Source organism: Argiope bruennichi, chromosome 7 (genome assembly GCF_947563725.1).
Source record: "Argiope bruennichi chromosome 7, qqArgBrue1.1, whole genome shotgun sequence".
Taxonomy (NCBI): domain Eukaryota; kingdom Metazoa; phylum Arthropoda; class Arachnida; order Araneae; family Araneidae; genus Argiope; species Argiope bruennichi.
This window is the reverse complement of record NC_079157.1, coordinates 100828124-100855026: the sequence shown is the minus strand read 5'-3', so window position 1 is coordinate 100855026 and position 26903 is coordinate 100828124. Positions and strand designations below refer to the sequence as shown.

Below are 26903 nucleotides of genomic sequence, written 5' to 3'. Positions count from 1 at the left end.
AATTAAGTATTAATTACAATTAATAAATTTTATATTTAATATTAAATAATAATTTTAAATTAATAATATGATTGAAATAACAGATAATTGGAACAAATATTTAAAAATAACAGATAATGAAACAAATAATGAAAAATTATTTTTTATTCAAAAAATCGTGGATTATGCATCTATAATTCTAGCACCAAATGAAGTTGTAAAGGCATTTTCTGCTGGCAGTTGTTCATTGGGAAAACTGAGCAATATGTTGAGTGAAGAAAGCAAGATTATTAATTGATTATTTTCTTTTAAATCATATTAAAAATTAATAAATTGCTTTCTATTTTGTGACATAATATATAAAGGAGTATAAATTTTGAAATTTTTGCATTTATTTATTTTCTGCAATTATCATTGATACCAACTAAAACTAATTAATTCTTAATGCTATTTTCCAAATTTTAATGTATTTCCAGGATTTTTCAGGAATGATAAAAAGCGAAATATCAGAACACTTTACACATTAAATTATACTGTAGGAAAGAAAATTAGATTGATAGAATGCTACTAGAGGACGCCACCTTCTAAAAGAAAAGTAAATTTAAATGCATGGTGCAATGGACTTTCAGAAATAAGTAACAGGAAAGATCAATTAAATACAAATTAGCAATCCAAACTATATTAAATAATGGCGTCATAATGACTGTAAAATAAAAAATAAAAAACTATTATGCATTAGGAGATTATCACAACATTATCAACAAGCCCAATTTTATTCTATTTTTTTTCCTCCTCCTTTACGACGGCATGCCATCTATCGGTAATATATTAAACCAAAGAATGATCATTCCTTCTTTATGTTTATGAAGGCATGTGGACTAAAGAATAAAAAATTATAATACGAAAAGCCTGTTTTTTTTTTTTAATATTCATCTGATTTCATTCTAAATCAGGTAATATATTTTAAAATTTTCAATTTATTTATCTTTAACCTTTTACTTTTAATTGATCCTGTTAAGCTTCGAAGTCAAAATTATTGATTTATTTAAAAGTGATAAAATAAGGACGAGTAGGCCATCCAAGTTAGTATTATTTGTGGCAATTCTTAGGATTAGGCAGTCAGCGATTGATAGCAAGTTCCATGATGCATATTGTAATATCTTGGTCAAGGCCGATCAAATAAAATAGTAGCGTAACAACATAATCTTTTTATTTACAGCCCTATATATTTACAAAGAAAACTTGTTCTCATATAGGTTAATATTATTTTCAAAAATCAAATGACAGTTCACTCACGAAATAGCTCGACGATCAAATCAGAGAATAAGTTATCAAAAAACCGCTAACAGGCGGTTAGCACTAAACGGCTACACCAGGGAAACTCCAACAATCCACCGATCTTTATCGGGTGGACCCTAACACAGAAGACCTAATCACATGAAGCTTCTCACACAATCAAGAACAACTTTTCCGCACTCCGAAGTCTCTCTCCGAACTCTGCCTTCGAAGATCCTTCTTTTTCTTTCTCTAACTCCCCCCCCCCATTTTATTTACATCAGATCTCCACCTCCGGTTTCTCATTGGTGAACTTGAGTTCCTTATCACACAATAGCAGCTCAGTAATGCTTCCTTATTGGTCAAAATCCGACCTTGGGAGTGTTTATTAAGGAATCATCTTTGTGGTCGACTGCCTCTTGAGCATATGCCAATTATAAGAAATTTGCAGCTCACGCCGACTGCACTTGGATTTGACATTTAATGACAATGGTTGCTGGTGATCGATAGGTTCTGGATGACTTGAGGGGTCCCTTCATAAAGGAAAAAAGTTTCGCATCTGAATGTTTCGGCATTTCTCTCCCTTGAAGACATGTTGGATCTATTTGAAACGACGGGATCCAAATCTGTTTTCCTACACCTGGATATAGTAGCAATTAACCAGACATAGTGACTGTCCTAGTGAAAAGGATCCACATCTGGAGGTCCAGATGTATTTCACTATGTGAGGGATAATAGGAGCCGTTACAACTGGTTTCGATGCTTTTAACCATCTGAGAGGAAAACGAGAGACGTTACAATATTTTGTTAATTATTCAGCAAAACTATCGAAGAACAAAGCAGGTCACTCTTTTGAGTAATCTATAGTCAAGGTTACGATTAATTTTTTTTATATTGAAAATGCCAATTTACTCTTTCTTGACTGCAAGGTACAATTAATGATTTTGACACGAAAATTGAAAAAACGAAATTATTAAGAATTAACTGGGTAGAAGCGAGATAGGTTTGTGATTAGCAACGAAGTGAAAAGATCAACCCTTCCCTTCTTTTAAAACACAAGTAATAATATTTGAACAAAATAATGGTTCGAAAATCGAACTGAATCTTAAGAAAGTCAATCGTAAAAGTTTCTATTATCTTAATTAACTTTATCTATTATCTGAATTATCTATCCGAAAACCGTTGAGGGTGAACAGAAAGCTGCTGAAATTATTCTATACTATATACTTTCTGTATTCTGTGAAGCAGATAATTATCTTCTAAATACTAAATTGCTTTTTAATGTAAACACCACTTTATTCGATTCATTATTCTTTAGTTGGAGAAATTCCTCTAGAAAAGAGAGAAAAAAAAACTTGCTATAGTTTTATTTAATGAGATATTATTATTTATTAATGAGATATTTAATGAGAAAGATAACTGCAATTTGCAGTGCCCTTATAACTCTATCTGTTTCTCTCTTTATACCCCTCTTACTTATCGGAATATCTATCCTATTTGCATGGATATTTCGGCTGTTGGCGTTTAACAGACATTTTACCTTTCACGGGATTTTTCCCTTCTTATACAAAAACAGTTTTATATGAATATTTGAATGTATCTATCATCAGATTTCAATTTTTTCCTCCGAATACTATTGTTTCATTCAGTATTTTGAAGACGATGCAGATCACGATGTTTCAAAATTAATGGTCTGAATACACTCCATTCAATGGCAATAATCAGAATTATTGTTTCTCATAATAAGGATAATGATAACCGTGCATAAGTATTAAGACTGGAAACCAGATGAAGATCACGATGTTTCGAAAATGAAAATTTGAATACATTTCATTCAATGGTAATAACCAGAATTGTTGCACCTCATGATCAGGCAAATGATTCTGTAATAATGTGCCAAGATTGGAAGCCAGATGATGATCACGATGTTTCGAAACTGATAATTTGAATACTTTTTATTCAATAGTAATAACCAGAATTGTTGCTCCTCATGATGAGGATAATGATAACCGTAATTAATGTATTAAGATTGGAAACCAGATGAAGATCACGATGTTTCAAAATTGATGTTTGAATACTGTTTATTCAATGGCAATAATCAGAATTGTAGCTCCTCATGATCAGGCTAATGATTCTGTACATAATGTACCGAGATTGGAAACCAGATGATGATCAGAATGTTTCGAAATTGATAATTTGAATACTTTTTATTAAATGGTAATAACCAGAATTGTTGCTCCTCGTTATGAGAATAATGATAACCGTGATTAATGTATTGAGATTGGAAACCAGATGATGATCACGATGTTTTGAAATTGATAATTTGAATACTTTTTATTCAATGGCAATAATCAGAATTGTAGCTTGTCATTATAAGGTAATAATTCAATACATAATGTACCAAGATTGGAAACCAGATGATGATCCGGATGTTTTGAAATTTATGGCTTGAATATATTTTATTCAATGTCAATAATCATAATTGTTGGTCCTCATGATCAGGCTAATGATAACCGTGATTAATGTATTAAGATTGGAAACAAGATAAAGATCACGATGTTTCGAAATTGACGTTTGAATACTTTTTATTCAATGGCAATAATCATAATTGTTGCTCCTCATTATAAGGCTAATGATTCTGTACATAATGTGCCAAGATTAGAAACCAGATGATGATCACGATGTTTCGAAATTGATAATTTGAATGCTTTTCATTAAATGGTAATAACCAGAATTGTTGCTCCTCATGATGAGGATAATGATAACCATGATTAATGTATTAAGATTGGAAACCAGATGAAGATCACGATGATTCGAAATTGATGTTTGAATACCGTTTATTCAATGGCAATAATCAGAATTGTAGCTCCTCATTATAAGGCTAATGATTCTTTACTTAATGTACCGAGATTGGAAACCAGATGATGATCAGAATGTTTCGAAATTTATTGTCTGAATATATTTTATTCAATGGCAATAATCAGAATTGTTACTCCTCATGATAACGCTGATGATTCCTTATATATGTACCAAAAAATGAATACATATCAAGTGTTCGAGTTCTGGCCAAAACCACTTCAAGAATAGCATAATACAATTTGAATGCAGTCCAATACCTGTCTCTGGTCGCAGCAGAATAGATGTAATATGGAATTATGATAATAATCCCTAAATACAAACTCTCTTCTAATGATCATTTCAGTATCTTGAGACGCCCCTTTTTCGATGATTCTATCTCAATAAGGGATGAGACGTAAAAGGATGAGCGCATTTCTGGAATTCTTCGTCATTCTTTGACCTTGATTTTCGCTCTATTAGATACTTTTTTCGTCCGCATCTTGCCGTTTCTGACAGTATTATTTTAATTTAGTCCACGAGTAATTAAAATTTACTTTATTGTTAAATGTAAACATCTTTTTCTTTTATCTTTCGTCTCACACCTATTTTAATGAATTAAACCCATCCTAACGCATGCACAAAAGAGCGGAGATTTTTGAATCTTTTGCCAAACAATACCTTTAGAACATGAATAACTATTAATAATCTTTAGAGGCTGTTCAGAGTATGTTTTTATTATCTCGTAATAGAGAAAGTATAGTAGTCATGAAAAAGTTTGCATTCGAGATTTTGACGAATCTCCAGGTTTTAGACCTTCCTGACTTCGGAAAACATATTTCAGGAAAATATCTGTCTTTTTGTCTGTAAAGAGAACTCAAAAACGATTTGAGCTAGATGGATGAAATTTGGTATATGGTCTTTACACTGAATTTGCAGAATTCTATCGAATTTTGAGTAAAATTAGTTCCGGGGAAGTTCTTCTGTTCAAATATAATTTGATACGATAGTTACAAAATGAAGAGTGCTAGATGGCTAAAATCAGATTTAACATCTATTGTGCATCTGTAAATTATCACCTGTAACCTATACCTGTCAAATTTTGAGCCAAATCCGACAAGGGATCTGTCTATCGGTCTGTACTTTCGGAAATATGTAAACGCGATCATTCAAAAGCGCATGGACTGAAGTATATAAAATTTGGTACGGAATTTTGTGAATGCAATCGTAATTTTGTTTCAATCGGTTAAGAAAAACGAGTCTAAAGCAAAAAAATAATTTTTGGATGCTTTTGCCCGAATGCCAGAGATTCATTGCCAAATAATTCGCCAAGAAACACAATGTAGATTCAATAAAAATTCTATGTACACGCCAAAAGTTATTATTTCGTAACTATTGAACGCCAATAACATGTAATGCGTTTTCTGGCATTATAAGTTTATTAGAAAATATGAGAAACTTTTGGAAAGACCACTCCCACTATTTTAATATATAAGATCGGTACTCAGATGTGTCACTTCGTGAAATGAGCACAATTTATTTGTCTTAACATGGATCGATGTTTCATTAATGCTGTACCATGCATTATCTATGGATAGCAGAAGAAACGAAATGCTTGGTAATCACTCCGAAATACAAAGCATCTATTATACCTGTGCAGTTATGAAATACCCGTGCTCTGCTGTATAGTAGCTGTTAAACAGCTTGTTTTGAAGGCATGGTTGGTTGGTTGGTTTGTGCAGTTTATTGGCGCAAGAGCCATATTTGGCTATGCTGCGCCAATCCAATGGTAAAATATAAAAGTGAGATAAAACGTAGATTTAAATAACAAATTTAGTTAAAAAAAAACTGATAGACTAATTAAGGAAAGAATCAATGTCTGCGTTCTATTGATCACAGTGATAAAACAGATATTCTATATACTAAATACGAGTATAAAATCTTATAGCTTTTAAAAATTTAAAAATATTTGGGTGGGGATTTTCACCCACCAGGTCCTGCAAGTTCAACGAAGTTAAATGAAAAAAGCGAATACGTTGGAAGTTAAAATCAGTACATTCATGGCATGTGGGGCACTTTGGTGCCGCTTCACCGAAAAGAAGATGTTTGTGCGTGAAGCGAGTATGTCCTATACGCAGGCGAGTCATTTTGACGTCAACCTCACGTATAGGGAGAACAGACCACAATCCAATAGTTGGTTTAATGGAATGTAATTTATTTTCGGTTCGCTGATCCCACGTCAATTGCCAAGAAGAAAAAATGTGTTTAGCCAAGGACTTCTTAATATCGCAATAAGGAAGTCCCTGAGACAAAACATTCGTTGCTGATTTTGCCGTTAAATCCGCCATTTCGTTTCCAGCAATGCCAACATGACTCGGCACCCAACAGAAAATAATTGGAAAGCCTTCATTTTGTAACAGGCGCATGATAAATAAAATTCTAACAGCATACGGGTGCATCCGATTGTGATAGTGAGTTAGTGTCTCCAAAGCACTCATGCTATCAGTATAAATAATAAATTTACGCTGAGTAGAAGGGGAGATTTTCTGAAGAGCGCAGAAAATTGCCACCAACTCAGCAGTAAAAACTGAGCAGCAATTGTGTAAACGGTGGCTCAGTGTATCAGATGGTAGTATGAATCCACAGCCAACATGACCATCTGATTTCGAGCCATCCGTGAAAATTGGTGTAAAGGAATAATACCGATAGCGATGATATAGAAACATCTGTTGGAAAATAATCGGTGCAGTTGAGGATTTTTCAAATCCTGAGAAGGGATTTAGAAAAGAAAATTGCGGTATATCCCAAGGTGGAAAACAAAACAGATCAGCGGATTTAATAGTAATATTTTCAAGGCCCGAGTCATGAAGGATATTTTTAATTCTCTCATTGAATGGAAGGATATGAAATAGACGGGCATTATACAATCTGCGAAGAACAGACGGAAATTTAATTTGACGTAAAGGGTGCTTTGACACTGACATGATTCGGAAGTAATACGAAACGGACAATTTGTTACGCCTTAAATTTAGGGGCATTTGGTGACAGATAACATGCAGGCTCTCAACGGAAGAGGTCCGAAATGCACCGGAACAAATTCGTAAGGCAGAGTGGTGAACAGTATCCAATCGCCGCAAGATGGAAGCGCAGGCAGAACCATACACCACACACCCATAATCGATTCGGGATAGAATTACTGCTTCATAAATGCGGAGTAGGGAGGTTCGATCGGCACCCCAAGATGTTCTGCAGAGTACCTTCAGAACATTTAAGGATTTCTCACACTTCTTCCGCAGGTGCAAGATGTGCGGAAGGAAAGTCAACTTGCGATCGAAGATTATTCCCAAAAACCGTATTTCATTTACGACAGGAATCGATATATTACCAATGTTAATATTTGGATCCAAATGTATGTTTCTCTTTCGGCAGAAGTGCACACAACGGCTCTTCTCCGGTGAGATATTGTGTCCGTTGTTTTTGCACCAAGCTACTAATTTATTCACAGCATTCTGTAATTGTCTCTCAATAAGGTTCATACTGCTTCCTTGGCATGAGATCTGAAGATCATCCACATAAAGACTTGCTTGTACAGATGAAGGCAAATGAGTTAAAATCTGGCTCAGATGAATAATAAAAAGGGTGACACTGAGGACACTTCCCTGCGGAACTCCCTCAGCCTGAATAAAACTATTAGAATAAAAGTTCCCAACACGAAGTTTGAAGGTCCGATGTGATAAAAAGTTCAATAAGAATATGGGCAGGTTTCCCCTAAAACCAAAGTTGAAAAGCGTAGAAAGTATGCCGTAGCATCGTGTACGGTGATACGCCTTCTCAATATCGAAAAATATGGAGACAAGGTGGTTCCTCCTTACAAATGCGTTGCGAATTTCAGTTTCCAGTAATACGAGGTTGTCAAAAGTAGACCGACCTCGACGGAAACCACTCTGCAACGGAGAGATGCATCCTTGTTTCTCCAATTCGTATATGAGCCGAGCATTGACCATTCTCTCAAAAGTCTTGCCAAGACAGCTTGTTAAAGCAATTGGTCGGTAGTTCAGAGGATTAGAAGATTCCTTGGCAGGTTTTAGAATGGGGATCACAATCGCTTCTCGCCATTGTGAAGGGTACTTCTGCTCAGTCCATATTCTGTTGAAAAGCATTAACAGATTGGAAAGGGAAGTGGTATTCAAATGGCGGAGCATATTGTATGTAATCCCATCAGGTCCGGGACAGGAATTATGGGCATGAGATAATGCTGTTTCTAGCTCAAACATTCTAAACTCGCAATTGTATGGAAAGGTATTTCGTTCGTTAAAGCGCAAAGGCAACCGTTCCGCACGATTCTTAATTGTAAGAAAGTCAGGGTTATAAGAATCAATAGCGGAAACCTGTGCAAATGTTTGACCGAGAATGGTGGCAATGTCTAATGGGGCAGAATACTTCACATTCCCTCTATTTAAAACAGGAATGGAGGATTCATGATATATTCCATTAGCAGCCTTTACCTTTTTCCATAGAACTTTGCTGGAAGTAGAGGATGTGATTGAGGATATGAATTGAATCCACAATTCCCTCTGACTACGACGCCGTATGCGGCGAGCTAGTGCTTTGGCTTTTTTAAAAGCGACAAGGTTCTCTGTTGTAGGGTACCTTCGAAAGGTGTTCCAAAACTTTTTTTGCTGCTTGTGACTGTCGGTACAGGCTTCATTCCAGCACGGTCTGCGAAATTTTCTTAGACGTGGTGAACTGTTTGGAATAGTGGAAGTTGCGGCACATATTATACTATCAACGACATTTTGAACTGCTTCCGAGATGTCTGATGTATTTACCATTGTCTCTGTAATATCTGCCAGTTGAGAGAAAGTAGTCCAATCTGCCCGCTGGAATAAGAAACGCGGAGGACAATAAGTCACACCGCCTCCATCAGCGTGGGAGACGATAATAGGATAGTGATCGCTATTATATAAATAGTTGCTAACAGCAAAAGTTAGCAACGGCAGAAGTTCAGGAGAACATATGGCCAAATCAAGACTGTGGAAGGTACGTGTGGGCTCGTGAAAATACGTCTTTTCATCATTATTGAGCAAACATTAACAGTTTTTAGAAATGAACTGTTCTTTTTGCTGCCCACGAGAATTTGTACTATTTTAACCCCACAACGTACTATGACCGTTGAAATCGCCAAGCAGGATAAAATGCGAAGGAAGCTGGTCCACTAACGTCAAGATCTTGTTGACGAATGACATCATGAGGCGGTAAGTAAATACAGCAGACTGTGATCAAAGTTTTTACATGAATTTGTACAGCCACAGCCTGTAGAGAGGTGTTAGGGTGAGAGGAGTGCTCGGATATAAATTGGAAGTGAAGATGCAGACCCCTCCAGAACTATGAGCTTCACTGTCTGCATCTTTCCGAATACAATTGTAACCGCGTAATTTGATTGATATATTTGGCTTCAAGAAGGTCTCTTGAAGACCAAAACAAACAGGATGAAATCTGTTAATAATAGACTTGATGTCATGCAGTTTGGGCCGAATGCCGCGACAATTCCAAGAAAGGAAGGTACCCATTAAGAAAGTGATTTGGGAGGAGAGAGAGAAGAGGCAGTTGTTGAATTTGCATGATCATCGCAACTCATACCAAGTTCATATTCATCCTCAGACGGATGCAGTTTAATATCGGGGCTATTAAGCGTGTCACCAAAGATGGACTGCAAGTCCTTATGGACAACACCTTGCGTCGCTAACCCCAATGCGACGGAATTTTTCGATGCAGAATTTTTCAGTTTCTTTCGCAAATCTTTTTGCGTAAGACCACGTTTTGCTAAGTTTAATGTCAGCGAAGTCTGCGATTTTGATTTTCTTCTAACAATTTTTTGAGTATCAGTGTTAGTTTTCAGAGTATGTTCAGCATCGGAATCTGATGTTTTTTCGTTATCTGTTGTTTTCCTGGAATATTTTAAGCAGTTTTCACAAGAGCAATTCTGACAGAAAGTTTTCTTAACTGCTGAAGTATAACTGACACCAGGAATTGGGTCTGTGCTTTAACCCTGCGTCTGGCTTCAGGATAAGATAAATCTTCTTTGAATTTTATTGTCGTAACCTGCTTTTCCAGTGCCCAGCGAGGACAAGATCGAGAATATGAGGGATGATCGCCACCACAGTTTACGCACTTTTCTTCTGCGGTACACTGTTGGCTATCATTCCCTTTTTGTGCACAACGGGCACAAGTGAGAGACCCGCAGCAATTCATTTTGGAGTGGCCAAAGCGTTGGCACTGAAAACACCCTAGTGGATTAGGGATATATGGCCTCACCGGTAACTTTATATAGCCTGCATAGACGTACTCCGGTAATTTAGAAGTTTTAAAAGTTAATACGTGATGTTTCGTCTCAAGTAGTTGTCCATCACGTCGTATGGAAATTCGACGCACATGTGTAACACCTTGAGATTTCATTTCGGAGACAATTAACTCTACGGGAAGATTTAGTATTTCGCCCCAGGTGATGACGCCTTTAGAGCTATTAAGTGGTGATTGGGGAGGGGTTACAGAAACTCTTATCGTTGCCAAGGATTTAAGTTTTTGTATCTGTTGTGCTTGCTTACGAGAAGAAACCTCCACAAGCAAGTCACCAGATCTCATTTTTCGAATCGAATGCAACTTCGCCGACTGTTGCATTTAGAGCCTTTTGTACAAGGAAAGGGGAGACTGTTTCAAAAGTTTCTTTATTTTCAGAAATTCTTTTTATTACAAAAAAAGCATCAAAATGTTCATTATTGTTAAAAGAAATTGGTACTTTGTGACGCCCACTAAAGGAACCCTTCTTGGGAGGAGCCATGCGATATTGAGAGTGATTCGGGCCCGACGGCACAGCCCACCGCGGAGCCCAACAAGGGAAGGCAATTACCGGCTCTGGTCTTTCCCAGCCTCGGCATACACCTTAGTGCTAGCCGGAACCTATACGCTGGGTGTTACCCCCGGCGACAGTGACCACCCTTAAGGCCAAACCCAAGGAGTAACCCCTTCGCTTGATCCCAAGCAGACTAGTCACTAAGGTGACTAGCTACCAGCCGATTGATGCACAGGGGACCACAGTGCACCACCCGTCTTTCAAATGGGTCGCCACGCACGGCAAACACGTGGGGCTTTGGCTGTCCATGAGAAGCAAGAAGCAAACAGAGCGGCGACAGCTTCTCATGGAGAACTCCCTCGCTTGCCGTCGAGGGAAGGAAAAAAAAACTACAGATAGTAGAAGTCGTAGGGGAGTGGAAACATAAAGGGAGTAAAGATCCCTGGGTACCTCGGGATTGGGACACCCGTACTCACCTATAGTAGGTGAGCCCCTGAGGGGCGTTTGGCATGATAATGGTTATTAGGACCAGAAGTCAAAATTAATTGTAACGGATAAATAACATGGATTATGTAGGAGTAAAGAGATATAAAATACTCCTACAGATCTATGGACTCTACATTCGTATATCGGATTTGTAACTCGATCTTGCATAATGCAATATTTTTTTCATATCCGAGAAATCTTGCATTAATTACAAAATCATGTAGAACAAAAACTAGGAAGAAAAAAAAACACGATTTTGTATAATCCGAGAAAGAATCCAAGATTTGTTGCAAATCCAAGAAATCCTGTATAAATTATAAAATTATGTAGAACAAAAAAAAAAAAAAAAAAAAAAAAAAAGAAGCATGGAATTTTTTTTTTCGCTAACTTACAATTGAGTAACTTGAATTTTAAATCTTCATTTGTTTGTTCTAATCTGATTGCGAGTTGTATTATCAAAGTATCTGAAGAATCTCTGCTTGTAATTCCGCTGAATTTGTGAGAATATCTGATGCACGTTATCTTTTTAGTCCTTCATGAAAAGATCCCAAAAGACGGTAAAACAGGGGATGGAATGATAGAAAAACTAACAGAATTTTTAAAAAAATATTATCTTAATCATGTCAAGATTAAAACAACCTATTAGATTCTAGTTATTAGCAATAGTATGAAGCAGAAATTAATAGTTATAGTAACAATATACAAATTTTAAAAAAAGACTATATTAAATTAAGGGTAATAACAAAGTAGGGTGGTTTCACCTGAAACATTATCTCATGCATTCTTAAAAGAAATTCGCAAAATTCTTCCACAAATAATTTTAGAATCCTTCAAACGAGCGTTATGCACTTCTAGTAAAGCAATTAAATTTGGAACATTTTTTTGTTGGTCGGGATAGCCTAGTTTGTAGGGCGTTGGATTCGCTTCCCTTGGGGTGCGAGTTCGAACCCCGCCGGCCTAAGACACTCCGTGTGTGTGTGTGTGGCTGGCGCACATATAAATTTGTCGTAATCACAAAGTCTTCCATGTTGAGAGTAACACTACTTTGGGTACTGAATCAGGGGTGATCGTTCTCTGATTCACGCCTAAATTACGATCTGTGAATGAAGTGCATGAATGAAATCCTCCCCTTAAAAAGGGTTGTGACGCTTGTGTAGCTAAATTGTGCTCTTCGCCCTAGATGGCGCTGCTGAAAAACAAGAGACGTACCCTTGGCTTAAAATTACTGCGTTCTAAAGAAGCAATAACATCTTTTATCAACCGACTGAAAACATAATTTGAAACCAAATTTCAATTATAATATCAAGATTACATACCAAATTCCATTCATATATCTCATTCTTTTTAAGTTATATCGCTTATGGGAATGTTGCCAGACAAATGATCACCCCATAAGGGGATTTGGTTATATACGAATCTACGTTTAAGATACCAAAACTGTGCGAAGAATATTCTTCTTCTTGCCTTTTACGCTTTGAAGATATCTGACTCACTTTCACTCGGACATTTTTACTTTTATTTGATTTCATTCAAAAATTTGACAAGAAAACTTAAATGTTGAGTAGAGACCAGAAATCAGTATACATTCGTTTAGTTTAAGTCATTTTTTTAAATTATCCTTCACAGATAGACATATTTTCAAAAATGTGTTTTTCGAACTCGGAAAAGTCTGAAACATAGAGGTTTGTTAGAATCACGATTTCGAAGTTATAGACACTTACAATATTGTTTCATAATATATTACGTACAGAAGAAAAAAAAATGTTTCATGAAAAAAAAAAATTAATCGTAGAATTTGTTTTATATTCCTCACAATTTTTACAGTTTAATTTAATTAATTTAAAAACTGTATTATAATTTCCACCGATATTTTTTTAAAAAAAGTCTATTTTCTTTATAACATACGTTTTTACCATGTTTTTGTTTTTACAATGTTTATTCTGCTTACATCTTAAAAAATCACTTAATATCCACACGTTTTTTTTGTGTAAAGTATCACACCGATTTACGAGCTTTCATTCGAAACACTTGTCATATAATTTCGGATCATTACTGTTAATGAACCAGTTTAAGTAATTGGTTTTTTTTTCTGAAAGCAATTAGACGCTTTACTCAGAACGGATATTTTTTTAAAAATATTTCATGTAATTTTAAAAATACACCGAATCCGGGTGAAAGCGGAATTAAACAGTTTAACAAGTGACAAATCCATAATTGGCGAGCCACATATTTTTAAAATCGCGTCATTTCTAGAACATTCGATCGTCATTAGCACACTTTTAAATTATAGTATGTCATGTTTTTTTTTATTTCGTAAATAATGGTTTTTCAAATTATTATGGAAAAATAGATTTCAGGATTAATGATTCTCTTCATAATTTCGAAACAATAAAGCCTCTTTCAGTTGATAAACATTTTTTGTCTCCGAAAATAAAAATTACTATTTGATTATCTAATAAAAACGGTAAAATTACAGACAATTGACATGATTTCATCAGAAAATTTTAATTTTTCGATTTCAAACGTATATATATATGTGCACATGTCAGGTGAAGTTTTATATCCTTATTTGACAATTCAGACGGTTTTGAATAGGTAAGTACTACTCTTTTTCACATCAAATCATCGATCTTTATTTAAGATATAATAACAGATTTTTACATTTTTAAAATTTAACATGGATGTATATCGTGATTATTGCATTTTGGTAGAGATATATTGAATTTTGTACTAGATATTTCACTCTTATACTGATGAGTTCTAAATAGTTTTGAGTATCTGGTGATGAAATACTATTTTAATATCTTTTAAACTGAATCTTTATTTAACGATTACCATTGATTATTGTGTCCTTCTAGATGACACAAGCCATTTAATTGTATTTTGAAAAAAAAATGCTTACAAAATTTTGTAATAAAAATTTGGGGAATTATTTAAACATTTTATAAATTTTTATGAAAGGCGAATTAGAATTATATTATTTATAAACATACAATTAGTTAACAATATTTAGTTTGAAATGAAGAAAACTTAAATATATGCCGATATTAGAATACTATACCTTAACCTTACAAATAGGAGCGTCAAAAGCATGATAAAAAATAGTATGCTAAAAAAATTTCCAAATAATTATTAGAATTATATATATATATAATAAAAATTAAAATGTACAAATTATGATTTTTGGTATTATAATATTATAAGCTTCTACTCTTAGGAGATTACTATTTTGAAAGAAAAACTTATTTGATAATTTATCTGCTCTTTTATTTCCATTATAGGTTCAAATACGCTTTATTTTTAAAATTAAAATTTGATCTTAATTTGCAGGGATTTTAGTTTTATCCTTTCTCGTATACGTACACAATGTGAAAGTATAGAATTAAATTCGAATTTCAGACCTCCTGAGACCGAAAAATACATGTTCCAATCTGTCAACTCGACAATTCAAAAATGATATAGATTAGACAGATGCAATTTATGTGATTTAACAATACATTCTTCTGTTTCAATAAACGTTTGTACAAATCCATAGAAAGTTTGTGTGTCGATCTTTGATTTTTCCTAGTGTCAGGAAATACGATATCTACTCAATAGAAAATAAGCGTATTTATTTTTTTTTATATTTAAATCATGTGATATTTCTTGTGATGGTATTGTGCATCTTTCAAAATTTCATAACTGGCTTTTTCCCGTTTTTGATGGAAAGAATGCAAAGAAGTGAATGATAGATGAAACAGATATTAAACTTTATATTTTGAATTCATTATCTGATCGAGTTTTATTATTTTTATGTCTCATTTCAAATCGCCCTTTTTTTTTCAGAACATGTCTTTCAAATCGCTCTTCTTTCTCTGCCTTCTTCTCCCGCTCTGCACTGCTGCAAGTGCAGACTGCTGCGATATGTATGACGAACCGGCTTTTCTTAGCGATGACTATAATCCTCTTACACATAAAAGCAGTAAGATAACACTGTTTAGACTTAATTAAAAAAATATCATTATACTATCCTTATGTGTTACTTGAAAAATATTTTCGATGTCTAACAATACATGTATAAATATACTATTTATATATAATATTCTTGTACTTTTTTTTTTACCTCTATTTGCCTTTTATTTTTACATATCTGTAAATAAATGATTCAGTTCTTTTTTTCTCTTATTTTTGAGTCTTTTTAAATAGGTTGGTGCCATTTTTATTGTCTACAAATAATGTTTCATACTGTTGTGTTGTTTAATTAATTTTTAATTGATTTTTTATCTTTTTATTTTTATCTTTATTCTTTATTATTATCGCTAGTCGCCCTTCGTAACCATCTGTTTTCTTGGAAATATCGATCGTGTTCAGGTGCTATTCAATATCTGATGCAATTAACTCTATTTTAATCATATGAAAATCTATTTCATTGAATCCTAATTTTGGCAAATTGAACATAAATTTGATATTCAGGAGAAGCGAAAGGAGCGATGTTTAAAATATCAAATTTTTATGGAAGTTAGCCACATATTATTTTAATATCCGTAAATATTTCTCATTTACTGCTTAAATAGACTTTCTTAATATAATAAGTCACCATGATATCTTCTATTAACTTAACTATACAGGTAATAGTATTGTTGTCGAAAAAATAATTTATACCATCTTTCATAGTTCTGAATATTTTTTTCACTTTATGCATAACTGGGGATGTTTATCAAGTTCTTTGTTGGTTAACTTTCAGCAATAATGGAAAAATCATGAGATTAAATATTCGAAAAAACATTGAAAAAGTTTAAAATTCATTTCAACCGAGGAAAACTGTTGTGAAATAAAAAAAAATGTTTAAAAAAAATGTCAAAATTCAAGAAAAATTAATTAAAATTGCGCTAAACTAGTATAATTTAGAAGGAACATTTTGTAATTTCTAAAGGTGTAAAATGTAATTTTTTGAATACTATCGACAAAATATCAAACTTATTTTTTTAATCGAACTAAAACTATGAAAATATATTTATCTTTTGAACCTATATATATATATATATCGCGTGACTGTCTTATTTACGCCATTGATATTGCCTTTTCACTTCGGCTGTTTTGAGTCCATTAATCTGATAAAAGAAATTTGTTATTACTTTTGAAATACTTTCACAAAAATAACATCAGGGCATATTTTTTTTATTGGAAAAATAAGTCATCATAAGAGCATTAAAGTTGGAGGAGAGTACCTTGAAAACGATTCTATAAAATTTGATCCATAAATTGACACAATTTTGATTATGTTACAGCTCGGGGTAGTTTTTGATTACAGTAGTAAGATTGTAAGTTTGTTATACTTTTGTTATTTTGATACCTGTGTGTTATATATTAATAGGTGTTTGTATGCTAGTACTCAAAATTGCAATGCATTTGACAGATGAATTTTGATGCGCTTTATTTAAGCCGAAATTATATTTCTGTCATATTGAAATAATTGTTTTTCTGACGATTTTTTTATGTACCTGTGAGCATAATAATTGAAAATCCAGATAATTTTTTCATAATTTATACAGAAAGCAGAAGTTATCACTTATGGTATCCATCCGAGTTTAGAAACCGATTTTGGCCAAAAATTGAAATTTTTAAATATTTTATTTCAAAGCCAATCTCGTTGCATTTTCTAAGTCTGTTTTATTTCTTTCGATAATTTGAAAAGATATTAAGGACGTTTTTGCAGAATATAAAAATTGAAGATGGAATTGCAGACAATATTGTTAATAACCGTTTTTTTATTTTGGTTAGTAAATTTTTTTTTTCATTTTAATATACGTTATTATATGTTATATATTATTAGTAAAATCCCAACATGAGTTTTTTGCTTCTGATAATACTGATGGAAATTCAGAGAATTCTAAATAATTAAAATATTTTGTTCTATCGTTAATGTTGTAATTTCTGACATTAAACACTTAGAAAGCAATTAAATGGTAAATATGACAAATATAAATCGATTAAAGTATATGCTAGGTAGTTGACATTAATTTTCAACTGCAAAGAAACAGTGAAGTCCTCCGGTGTCTGATATATAGCTGATCACAACATATTCTAATTAGAGTAAAAAAAACATTTCCTCAATTGAAAAATTTAAAAAAATGTAATTATTAACGAATGTTAAACTGAATAGCTAATTAATATAGAAAAAAAAATATTTTCTTCATCGCTCTGGAAATTGAAGAAATAAATTTTAAGCAGTTTATTTCCCGATGAGTAGATTTTTATTATCTTTTATTTTTCAGCTATGATTGAAAAGTATCATCTCTCTTATAATTAAAAAATAGCTCTCTTTAAATTTTGTATACATTTTGTTTAGACATTTGTGCAAAATAAAACTGTAATGATATGGAAATATTAAGTTATGCAGCTTGTAAACTTCGAAAAATAGGCCATAATTTCAATAAATTTATGTATTATTTTACTCCAAAAATAGTCCAATGTAATTTTCAAGAATTTTGAGCTACGGATAAACATTTGGATCACACCTAGTCAATACTACAATTATGTATATTTATATTGAAGGATATATTAATTCTGCCTTTATAGAGTGTGTTTAAGTTATCTGAAAAAATTCGGTGTCTTTTATTTAAAATATATATACATATATAAATAGTTGAAGCAATTACTTTCCCTTTTCAAATGGCCTTTATGCAAATACTTGTGATTTTATCTAAAAAAATTCTATTTAAATATTTTTTCTAAATTTATAAAAATTATACAAATTCGATATTTATTTATAGAGTTACGAAATTACGAAAACGTTGTGGCTTACGATTTGACGGGAATTGTGATAATGATAACTGATTTTCTTACTTACAAGACATTCGGATCCCTCGGGGGGGGGCACCTCGAAATGAGGATGAGATGCTTCCGGCATGGTGGTTGGATCTCGCCACCATTGGAGGGTACACTAATAGGTGGGGGATCTGGCTCCCCCCATCGATGACGGGACGTACTTCCTTCGGGGAGGATTGTACCGTGGCCGGTGACGGCCCTTAGGACTCAACCTCAGTTCCCGCCAATTGCTGTTGCGGCGGTCCGGTCATTCAGTTTTATGGTTTAAATCCGTGTGCCTTAGGGCGGGTCGGAGAGTTAGAAGGTTGACTTACAAGACATTCGGTTAATCTACATTGGAGGTTGATATATTAGACATCCCGTACCCAGCGAAGCATTACGAGGAGGCATTTTTTTTTTTTATTTTTCTGCAAATAACGGGAGTTAGTTAATAAGTTAGACTATAGGTAGGTAATTAAGTTGGAACATCTTTGCCTTGTTTTAATCAATTCTGCATAATAAGACGTCCTGATATATGAAGTTTAGATAAATCGATTCAAAATTATTAAAAACGAAGGTTTTTTGTGATTAATTTCTTTTTTATTTCTGCCAAATAACTGTTTTGTGAAAATGAGTTCCTCCCCTCCATATGATAAAATCATGCTAACCCGAAAGTCTTTTGTTATTGCTACAAATCTTAAAAATTATTGGGCAGAAATGAAAGAAATTTAGCATAGTTATGTTTCATATCTTATTCCTCCGACTGGCATCAAAAGTTTAAGAGGTTCTGAAAATGATCCTTCAAACTTGCATAACAGTATACACATTTGCTTTATTTTATACTGGAAAAAATCAGATACGTATTTGAAATAGGGTGTTCCTTTTTGAGAAAAATTCGATTACAGTACATTTAAATATGGTATCGAACCCCTACATGAAGAAATATTTCATAAATTTTAATGTAGCCGACTACGTTCAAAGCAATATTTTTGAAAAATTGGATTTTTTAAAAACTATTTATGGTTTTTAGATGTATTGTCAATTATAAACACTATATATACAAAAAAATTATTTGGAAATATAATATATTTTGAGAAGTAGGAAAATTTGTAGTAAATTTTAATGAAATTTAACCTAAACGGTTAACATTCTACACAAAATTGTAATGCAGCAATCCTATTTTTCTTTGTACACAAGTTATAGAATATAATGATGAATGAAATGAACCAAAATCTAAGAAACATTATGAGATGCAAAGAAATTATGGGTAAAAACGTACGTATATATACATTTTTTCCATAAATTTACAACTTAATGTTTCTAAAAACACCTATAAATGAAAAGTATTTCACCAACAATAAAACTTTTGGTTCATTTCATTACCCATATTATTTAAAACACACGCTGAAATTTTTATGTAAATACTTCTATTAGTTTTTGAGATATCATGTTAACAGTGGAGAATTTTTATGAAAATTAAAGTTTGAGAAAATTGAAGTTAAAGAAATATTTCAGCTAAAAAATTGTTTAAAATTCTCCTGAATGATAGGTCAGACCTTCCTTTTCCTAGAAAATACTATTTTGGAAAGAGGGAAGCCTGAACTACAAGAAATAATAATAAAAGAGGAATTAGCCAATGTGGTCGAAAACCAGTGTTTTTAACGTAGTCGGATACCTTAAAGAGAACGTATTTCTGCAATAATAGGTATTCACCATTTCTTTGTGCGGTAATCCGTTTTTTTCGTAATAATTAGAAATGTCTCTGAATAATGTTTTGAAGGCATGTGCCAGGGTTAGCCTTTGGTAAAGAAATACCAATTTGTTCTTTAAGGCACTAATTGTACTTACCTTAATTTATCTCTGAGATGATCTAATCGGATTTCTATTTATTTTTTTCTTCTAATACGCAGTTTGTTACCAACCGATGAAAAGTGGCCCATGTTTATCACGTATTGAACGATGGTACTATGATGCTGCCAAACAGAAATGTGTTCGTTTCCTATTTGGTGGCTGCGGAGAAAACCAAAACAATTTTCGTACGCTTTCAGAGTGTATTTCGAGGTGCCATGAAGCTTAAAAATGGCTGAAAGTAAGTTTTTCAAGGAGCAATACAAAGTTCAATTCAGTCTAATATGACTAAACAATTAACTGCTTCATTTTCAGTAAAAAGCATCTATTCATACAGGAAATGACTTTGACGGAAATGTCTTTAAAGGTAAGAAATTATTACAGCAAAGGATTATTCTTTAACTACGAAATTATTGTTTCTAACAAGAGCATTATTTCTTAAACCTTAATTTTAAACTGTTAAATCATTAATATGGAATACATATTTGTTGAAACAATTTGTCTTGTTTGGTACATCTTAAAAACCTGAGTTTTATTTAGTCAGTCTTCTATAAATTACTTTGGGGGGAAATTAAAAATTGTTTATGCTACGAAATAAATTTGGAATTGAAAATCTTCTCTGGGATCTCATTTCCAGAGAAAGAAATATTTTTTAAATCTGAATTTTAACAATGGAAAAAAACACGCGATTGGATGTTTCTATAGACGATTCGGAAATGGAAACAATGACCATTAAAACATTACAAACTGTGTATTAAACTAAATTTAAAGAATTTATTTTAAGTAAAAAAAAGTGTATTGAAATAAATTTGACATAATAAAGGTAATTTTTTTGTTTTAAGATATTATAAAAACAATTTTTTAGATATAAGACGTCGAAAAAATGATTATTAATTTCTATAGTTAAATGGTATCTACTACCCATCTCGTAATAGTTAAGTGAATGTTTCGTTCGATTAAACTTTCTGTTTGGCGTCGCTTTCTCGATTTCTTTTGCATTTTCTTTTCGTCAGAAAGCATAGATTTTCTGTGTCTTCTCAACAGTACTTGAAGTAATATTTTTCTGTTTCATTAATCGAAATGTTAAATTAATTGTAATTATTAAAGCATTGGACAAAGAAATTTGCAGTTTTCGCGCAGCAATTTGTTTATATTTAACTGTTGCCATTCGACTATAAGTCATAAAAGCAATTTCTGTTCCATGTTCTTTAGTAATTCATATATAAGATTCCTACAATATTCATCATCAACGATGTAACTTTTTTTTAGGTTAAATATGTTAGCCAGAAATTTTAGACTACGCCAAAGGTAATAAAAATAAAGTTATATTTATTTGTGTGCTGTAAACATGGATAAAGGAATGGTACACAAGAGATCACAGATAAACATTGGCATTTAAGGAACTAATGGTTATTCTGAGGACGAGACGATTTTGTAGTAAAACATGTCTATTCTACAATTGTTTCGTTAAGATTTATTATCTGTGTTTTTCAGTAACAGATTCTAAAATTGGATTCTTTTTCAGGCAGATGTTATTATTAGAAGAAGTTGGATCTGGAATACTTTGTCCTGGAATTTCAATTCTCTTTCATAGACCCAACTATTTTTCTTGCTCTGATTGGTCTTTTCTGTGGAATTTTTTTTGACTGAAATGAAATAAAAGAGTTGTGAAGACAGAAAAATGATTTAGATGTAATTACTTCATTCATTATAAGTCAATAACTTTCGAAGCTATTCAAATAATGCGAACATCCGGTAGAAAATATATCTCACGAAAATTAAACACGAATATTTGTTACAATTTTTGTTAATTGAAAGTCACAAAATGTTACACATAAAATAATTTTTTTAATTATATTTATGCGGTGCATACATGCGGATAATACATGTACTCTTGTAGATATCACATTGCCATTAATTTCTTGAGAATACCTACAATATGTTACTTTAACTAAAGTTGAGCAATGTCTAACGAATAGTCACAAATTGAAATTATTATCCAAAAAAAACAACTTACAAAATTTAACGTTTTTCCTAATAAAATAAAATAACTTTTCAGACATAAAAATATAATTTATAGCAGACATAGTTTCCAGTTTAATATAATAGATTTTAAGCATTTGTTAGAATGAAAATCGATATATTTGATGATTTTGGTTGCAATAATAACTTGCAGATGTCAAATATACTTTCTTCCATTCCAGAAAGATATTTATAGGTGAGAAAACCCACTTTTTTACAAGGATAAGCAAAATTTCTGTTTCTCATGTTAGTGGTACAAAAACGAAAAAGATTCAATCTGCTAAAAAGAGGCATTCGTTGTTAAATGATTAAGTTATTCAATGGAATTCAGCCTGCTGAATATTTGTAAGCCGTTACCATGGCCAATGTCTTAACTTATATATCATTTGGATAATATATTGTATAAACAAACGATTTTAATACTCAAAATTTAGGTTCAATAAAAAAATTATCACTAGTATCACTTATTTACAAAAGGCATAGTAAAATAAATCGTTAAAAATCAGTTAAAATAATTAGGGTTTCTGAAATGGTCTTGAAGTTTCAATTATTTAGCTAGAAATGTAGATATTCATTTATTTTCAAAAACATATATAGACAGTAATTTTTTTTCAAATATATAAACGCGTAACGTTTAGAACGCTGATTTGCAATAAAAATTCTATATCAGTCATATAAAATTTAGATAGCCCAGTTTCACAGTAAAATACTGATTATTTTTCAGCAAAACATAAGTTTACTATTAATGCTTTCAATTGCTTTTAGTCTACTTTTTAATTAACAAATTACATGTAATCTTAAAATTTTTTTTCAATGTTCAAATGTGTTTAATAAAATTCAGAAAAACAATTCTGTTCATTATTTGGTAAGTCTGAAAAACGAAAGAGATGAATTTAATTAAATAATTCAAAACAAATTATAAAATATGTATCTTAGAAAATTATATAACACGAAATAAACTTATATGTGAAAAGATTGCTTCGAAATAAATGTCTAAAGAATGTATATTTTTATCTTAACATTAGCAAAAGCAGGATGCTGAATGTTTTGTTGAATGAGTTTAAATTTCATAATATTAAAAATTATTACAACTTATGTAATACATTTTAAACGTATTAAACGTAAAGCAAACAGTGTAAAAAATGAAACTGATATCATTAAAAAAGAAAATTATTTCATTGAAATAATGCAAATACTATTTTGATGAGATAATAGTTTGGGATTATCTCTTTCCACAATTTTTTCATAACGATTATCATTTTGGCAATAATTAAGCCTATCGATTAATCTTTGCTTATCATATATTTTTAAAAAAATCATTTTTCATCTTATTTTCAATGAGTGAATAGAATATTTGTTGAGCCCTATCTAGAGCATTTCTAAAAATTAACTGCACTTATATTGATTAACAAAGATTTGTAATCTAAATGTAACTATAAATACATTCATTATAGCAGTTTGAAATTCTTGTACGACAATTTGTCTAGATTTGACTGTTTATGCACGAAGGGTACCCAAGAAACCAAGTTCCGTTTTTAAGAAGATGTCCAATTTTACAAAAGGAAAAAAAATTTCGAGATGATATTTACGTCGAGAATTTATTATACCAAATTGGAATAAAAAAATGAGCATTAAATTTAAATTTACGCGAAATTAGCATTTAAAGACGTAAAATAACATTAAAATATATATAAATGCAAATATAAAAATCAGTGTAACATAACAAAAAAAATTACTTGAAAACAAAATCTGAATGTTTATATGAATAAAACAGTTAAAACATTAAATTAAATAAGAAAATCCTATTTTTGCAAAAAATCGACTTTTTAATGATGTAGGGCATCTTAAAAGTTTACAGAAGAAAAAGAGAAAGAGTTAAAACATTGACTTACTGGATGTACAGTTTTTAAATCACATGATCTAATTAAAAACTTTTTTTCTTTTTCATTTACCAAGTATACAGAAAGAAAATAAAATAAAGATCGAAAAGATTCCACCTCAAGATTTTTTTTAATTATGTCTGTTTGTCTCTTACAGGATAACATAAAAAGGGTTTGTAATATATGAGTGGAATTAGGTAGGCAGTATTTCCAGCATATTAGAATATTTGTAGAATTCGGTTCAGAATTTGAACGAAAAGCAATGAAAGAATTTGTGTTTGCCAGAGAGAAAGAAAGATAACTCGGAAATTACAAAAAGACAGAGAAGTAAAATTTGTCATACATTTTTATTATCTATAATGTGTGTCTTTAACCAATTTTGCGCAAAATCTGTCGAAGACTTAGGTCGGTCCGAACATTTACAAGCATGTGAAAGCCATAACTCACAATTTTAATGAATATCGATTAAGGAAATTTTATTTTTTAAATTGTTGATAAAATTGTATAATTGATTTCGATTTCAGTTGAAAATATTAAAGTTCGAGACCCAGAAAATAAAAAATATGAGTACTTACAAAAGAGTTGCGCCAATTTTAAATCTTCATCTTCGTTCTAATCTTGTTTGGGAGTAGTATTATCAAAGTATTTGAAGGAATTCTGTCTTGAATACAGACTCTGATTTAAATTCCTCAATTTTCTGCTTGGAATGGGATGGACGTTATCTTTTTTTTCAACTCATAAAAAAATTCAAAAGACATTAAATCCAGAGATCATATGATTGACAGAAATTTTTTATATAGTATCTTAATCATGCCACGATTAAATTAACCTGTTAGGTTTAGATAATTAGGAATGGCAATTAGTAGTATGAAAGATATCACTAACGAACAGTTTGTTACATAAAGTTCATTATTATAGTTATTAACGTTTAATAGTAGAACAAAATTAACAAAATAGTAGTTACATTAACAATATGTAACATATAAATTATATATGCTATAAGAAGCAGTTTCTTATCCCCCATGCTTCGATTTTATATTTTTCTTCTCATAATACAGGATAATACATACAAATGTTTTCTCTGTGACAAGCTCTCTACATATCAGATCGTTTTGACTTCGAAATGCCGCTTCTGGCTTTATCACCTTGACTTGATAGTTTCGAAAATGTAATAATTCTGATTTAAACATAGTTTTGCGTTTTCGGGTGGTGTTATTACTGCAGGAAAATGATTTTTAAATAATTTTAAAATTTATAGAATTGTCTTTTAGATGTTAATAACTATAATAATGAGGTTTAGGTAACAAACTGTTTATCGGTGATATCTTTTATATTTAATATTATATATAAATTCCAGCCCACGATTTTGCCAAATTTACAGGCATTAAACCAAAGTTATTTAATTGTCTTACTTTAGATTTCTTTTATTATTTACATGAATCTTTCTAAAGGAGAACTATCAAATATTACCATAATCTTGTTACCCCTTTGTCCTCGTATGTCTCCTCGCAAACACTATACGTCATTTTGGCATTTTATTGATTTTTTAAACAATTTGAATTAAAAATTTGAAGTCCTACGGAAGTTTTAAGAATACGTTGATTAATTTTTTCAGGGACACTGAAATTTAAACAATTATACATATTTATTTTTAGGGGCAATAAACAAATCTTTGTATTAGGTAAATAATTATATTTCGAATTATTTTTCTGAGTGAAAAGAGTTAAAAATATAATTGCCCAGTTCACGTAAATTCGAATTTTATTGTATTGTTTTTAACATTTTTATTCCTTATGGAGACTATACAGTATTAAAAAGAATACTTTTTCTTTCGCTTTTTTCTCAATGGAAGAAAATCGCGCGATTAAATATGCGACGAAACAATGAAAACGCTTTAGAATCCCCCCCCCCCAAGACAGAAATGTAATCCGTTTTGGGAAAATAGACAAAATTTTTTCCAAAAGTCATGGAAACTATGCAAGAATAATAAATTGGTATTATTGGAAAGATGAGTTATGAATTTATAGATGACGCTAAAAACATATTTGTGCTGTAATAATTTCGGAAGTTACGGTAGAAAAATATCAAAATATCATTTGAATACTATTTAATTGCAACTGTAATTAAAGTTTAAAAATTACTCGAAGTTGCACATTCTCTACTTTCAAAGTACATTTCGTACAAATTTGGTAGATACAGATCAAAAAGTCTGACCTGTAGATCTCAACACACACACACACACACACACACACACACACACACACACACACACACACACACACACACACACACACACACACACACACACACACACACACACACACACACACACACACACACACACATATTGTTACGAATCTGTGATGTGGCTTCCCAGCATAGTTGGTCCCATCATAAGAAAGAATGTTTTACAGTCATCTGCATTGGACGGAGTACGGGTGTCACATTGGAGGTCCCGTAGCGACCATTTGGCGACTTGGTGACGAATTTGGCGACTTGGTGACGAATTTGGCGACTTTGGCGCCAAAATAGACTATACCCGAAACATCGAGAATTTTTCCGATCCGTCCAGTAGGAACCAAGATACGCCTCGAACGTTCCTGATTCGTTGAGATGCTTCTAGCCCCGCCTCCTGAGACCTATAAAAGGAGGCAGCCTGAGTTGCCGGAGTAATCATTCGCATTCATTCAGTCTCCAGCCATGGAGGGAGACGGATGCTCGGACGACTCTAGCAATTGCAAGAGTATTTCTAGTAATAGCAGTAGGAGGAGTAGTTATCTAGGCTCAGGAAATCTTTCTGAGTTTATGAGAGAAATCCGTCAACACTGTGTACAACTTGCTCTCACGCAAGAGGAGGCTATCCTAGCTCGTAATCAAGCAAAAAGATTAAAGGAAGCACTAGATTTAACATCTTATAGCCCCTTGAAAAGAAAGCAATTCTC

General features: G+C 32.1%; 1 protein-coding gene and 1 long non-coding RNA gene across 2 annotated transcripts; one reads left to right on the top strand and one right to left on the bottom strand.

The window, feature by feature from the left end:
- Window positions 1-9658: 9658 nt before the first annotated feature.
- LOC129975499 (uncharacterized) lies at window positions 9659-10767 on the bottom strand. Its single transcript, XM_056088561.1, has 2 exons — window positions 10112-10767; window positions 9659-10037 (listed from the first exon to the last, which is right to left on the bottom strand). Exons 1-2 carry the CDS (start codon window positions 10765-10767, stop codon window positions 9659-9661), a joined length of 1035 nt encoding a protein of 344 aa, XP_055944536.1.
- A 3233-nt stretch (window positions 10768-14000) lies between these two features.
- On the top strand, window positions 14001-21706 carry LOC129974904 (uncharacterized). Its single transcript, XR_008784994.1, has 4 exons — window positions 14001-14020; window positions 15251-15386; window positions 20122-20300; window positions 21585-21706. It is a non-coding gene; the product is annotated as an uncharacterized LOC129974904 (long non-coding RNA).
- Window positions 21707-26903: the final 5197 nt, after the last annotated feature.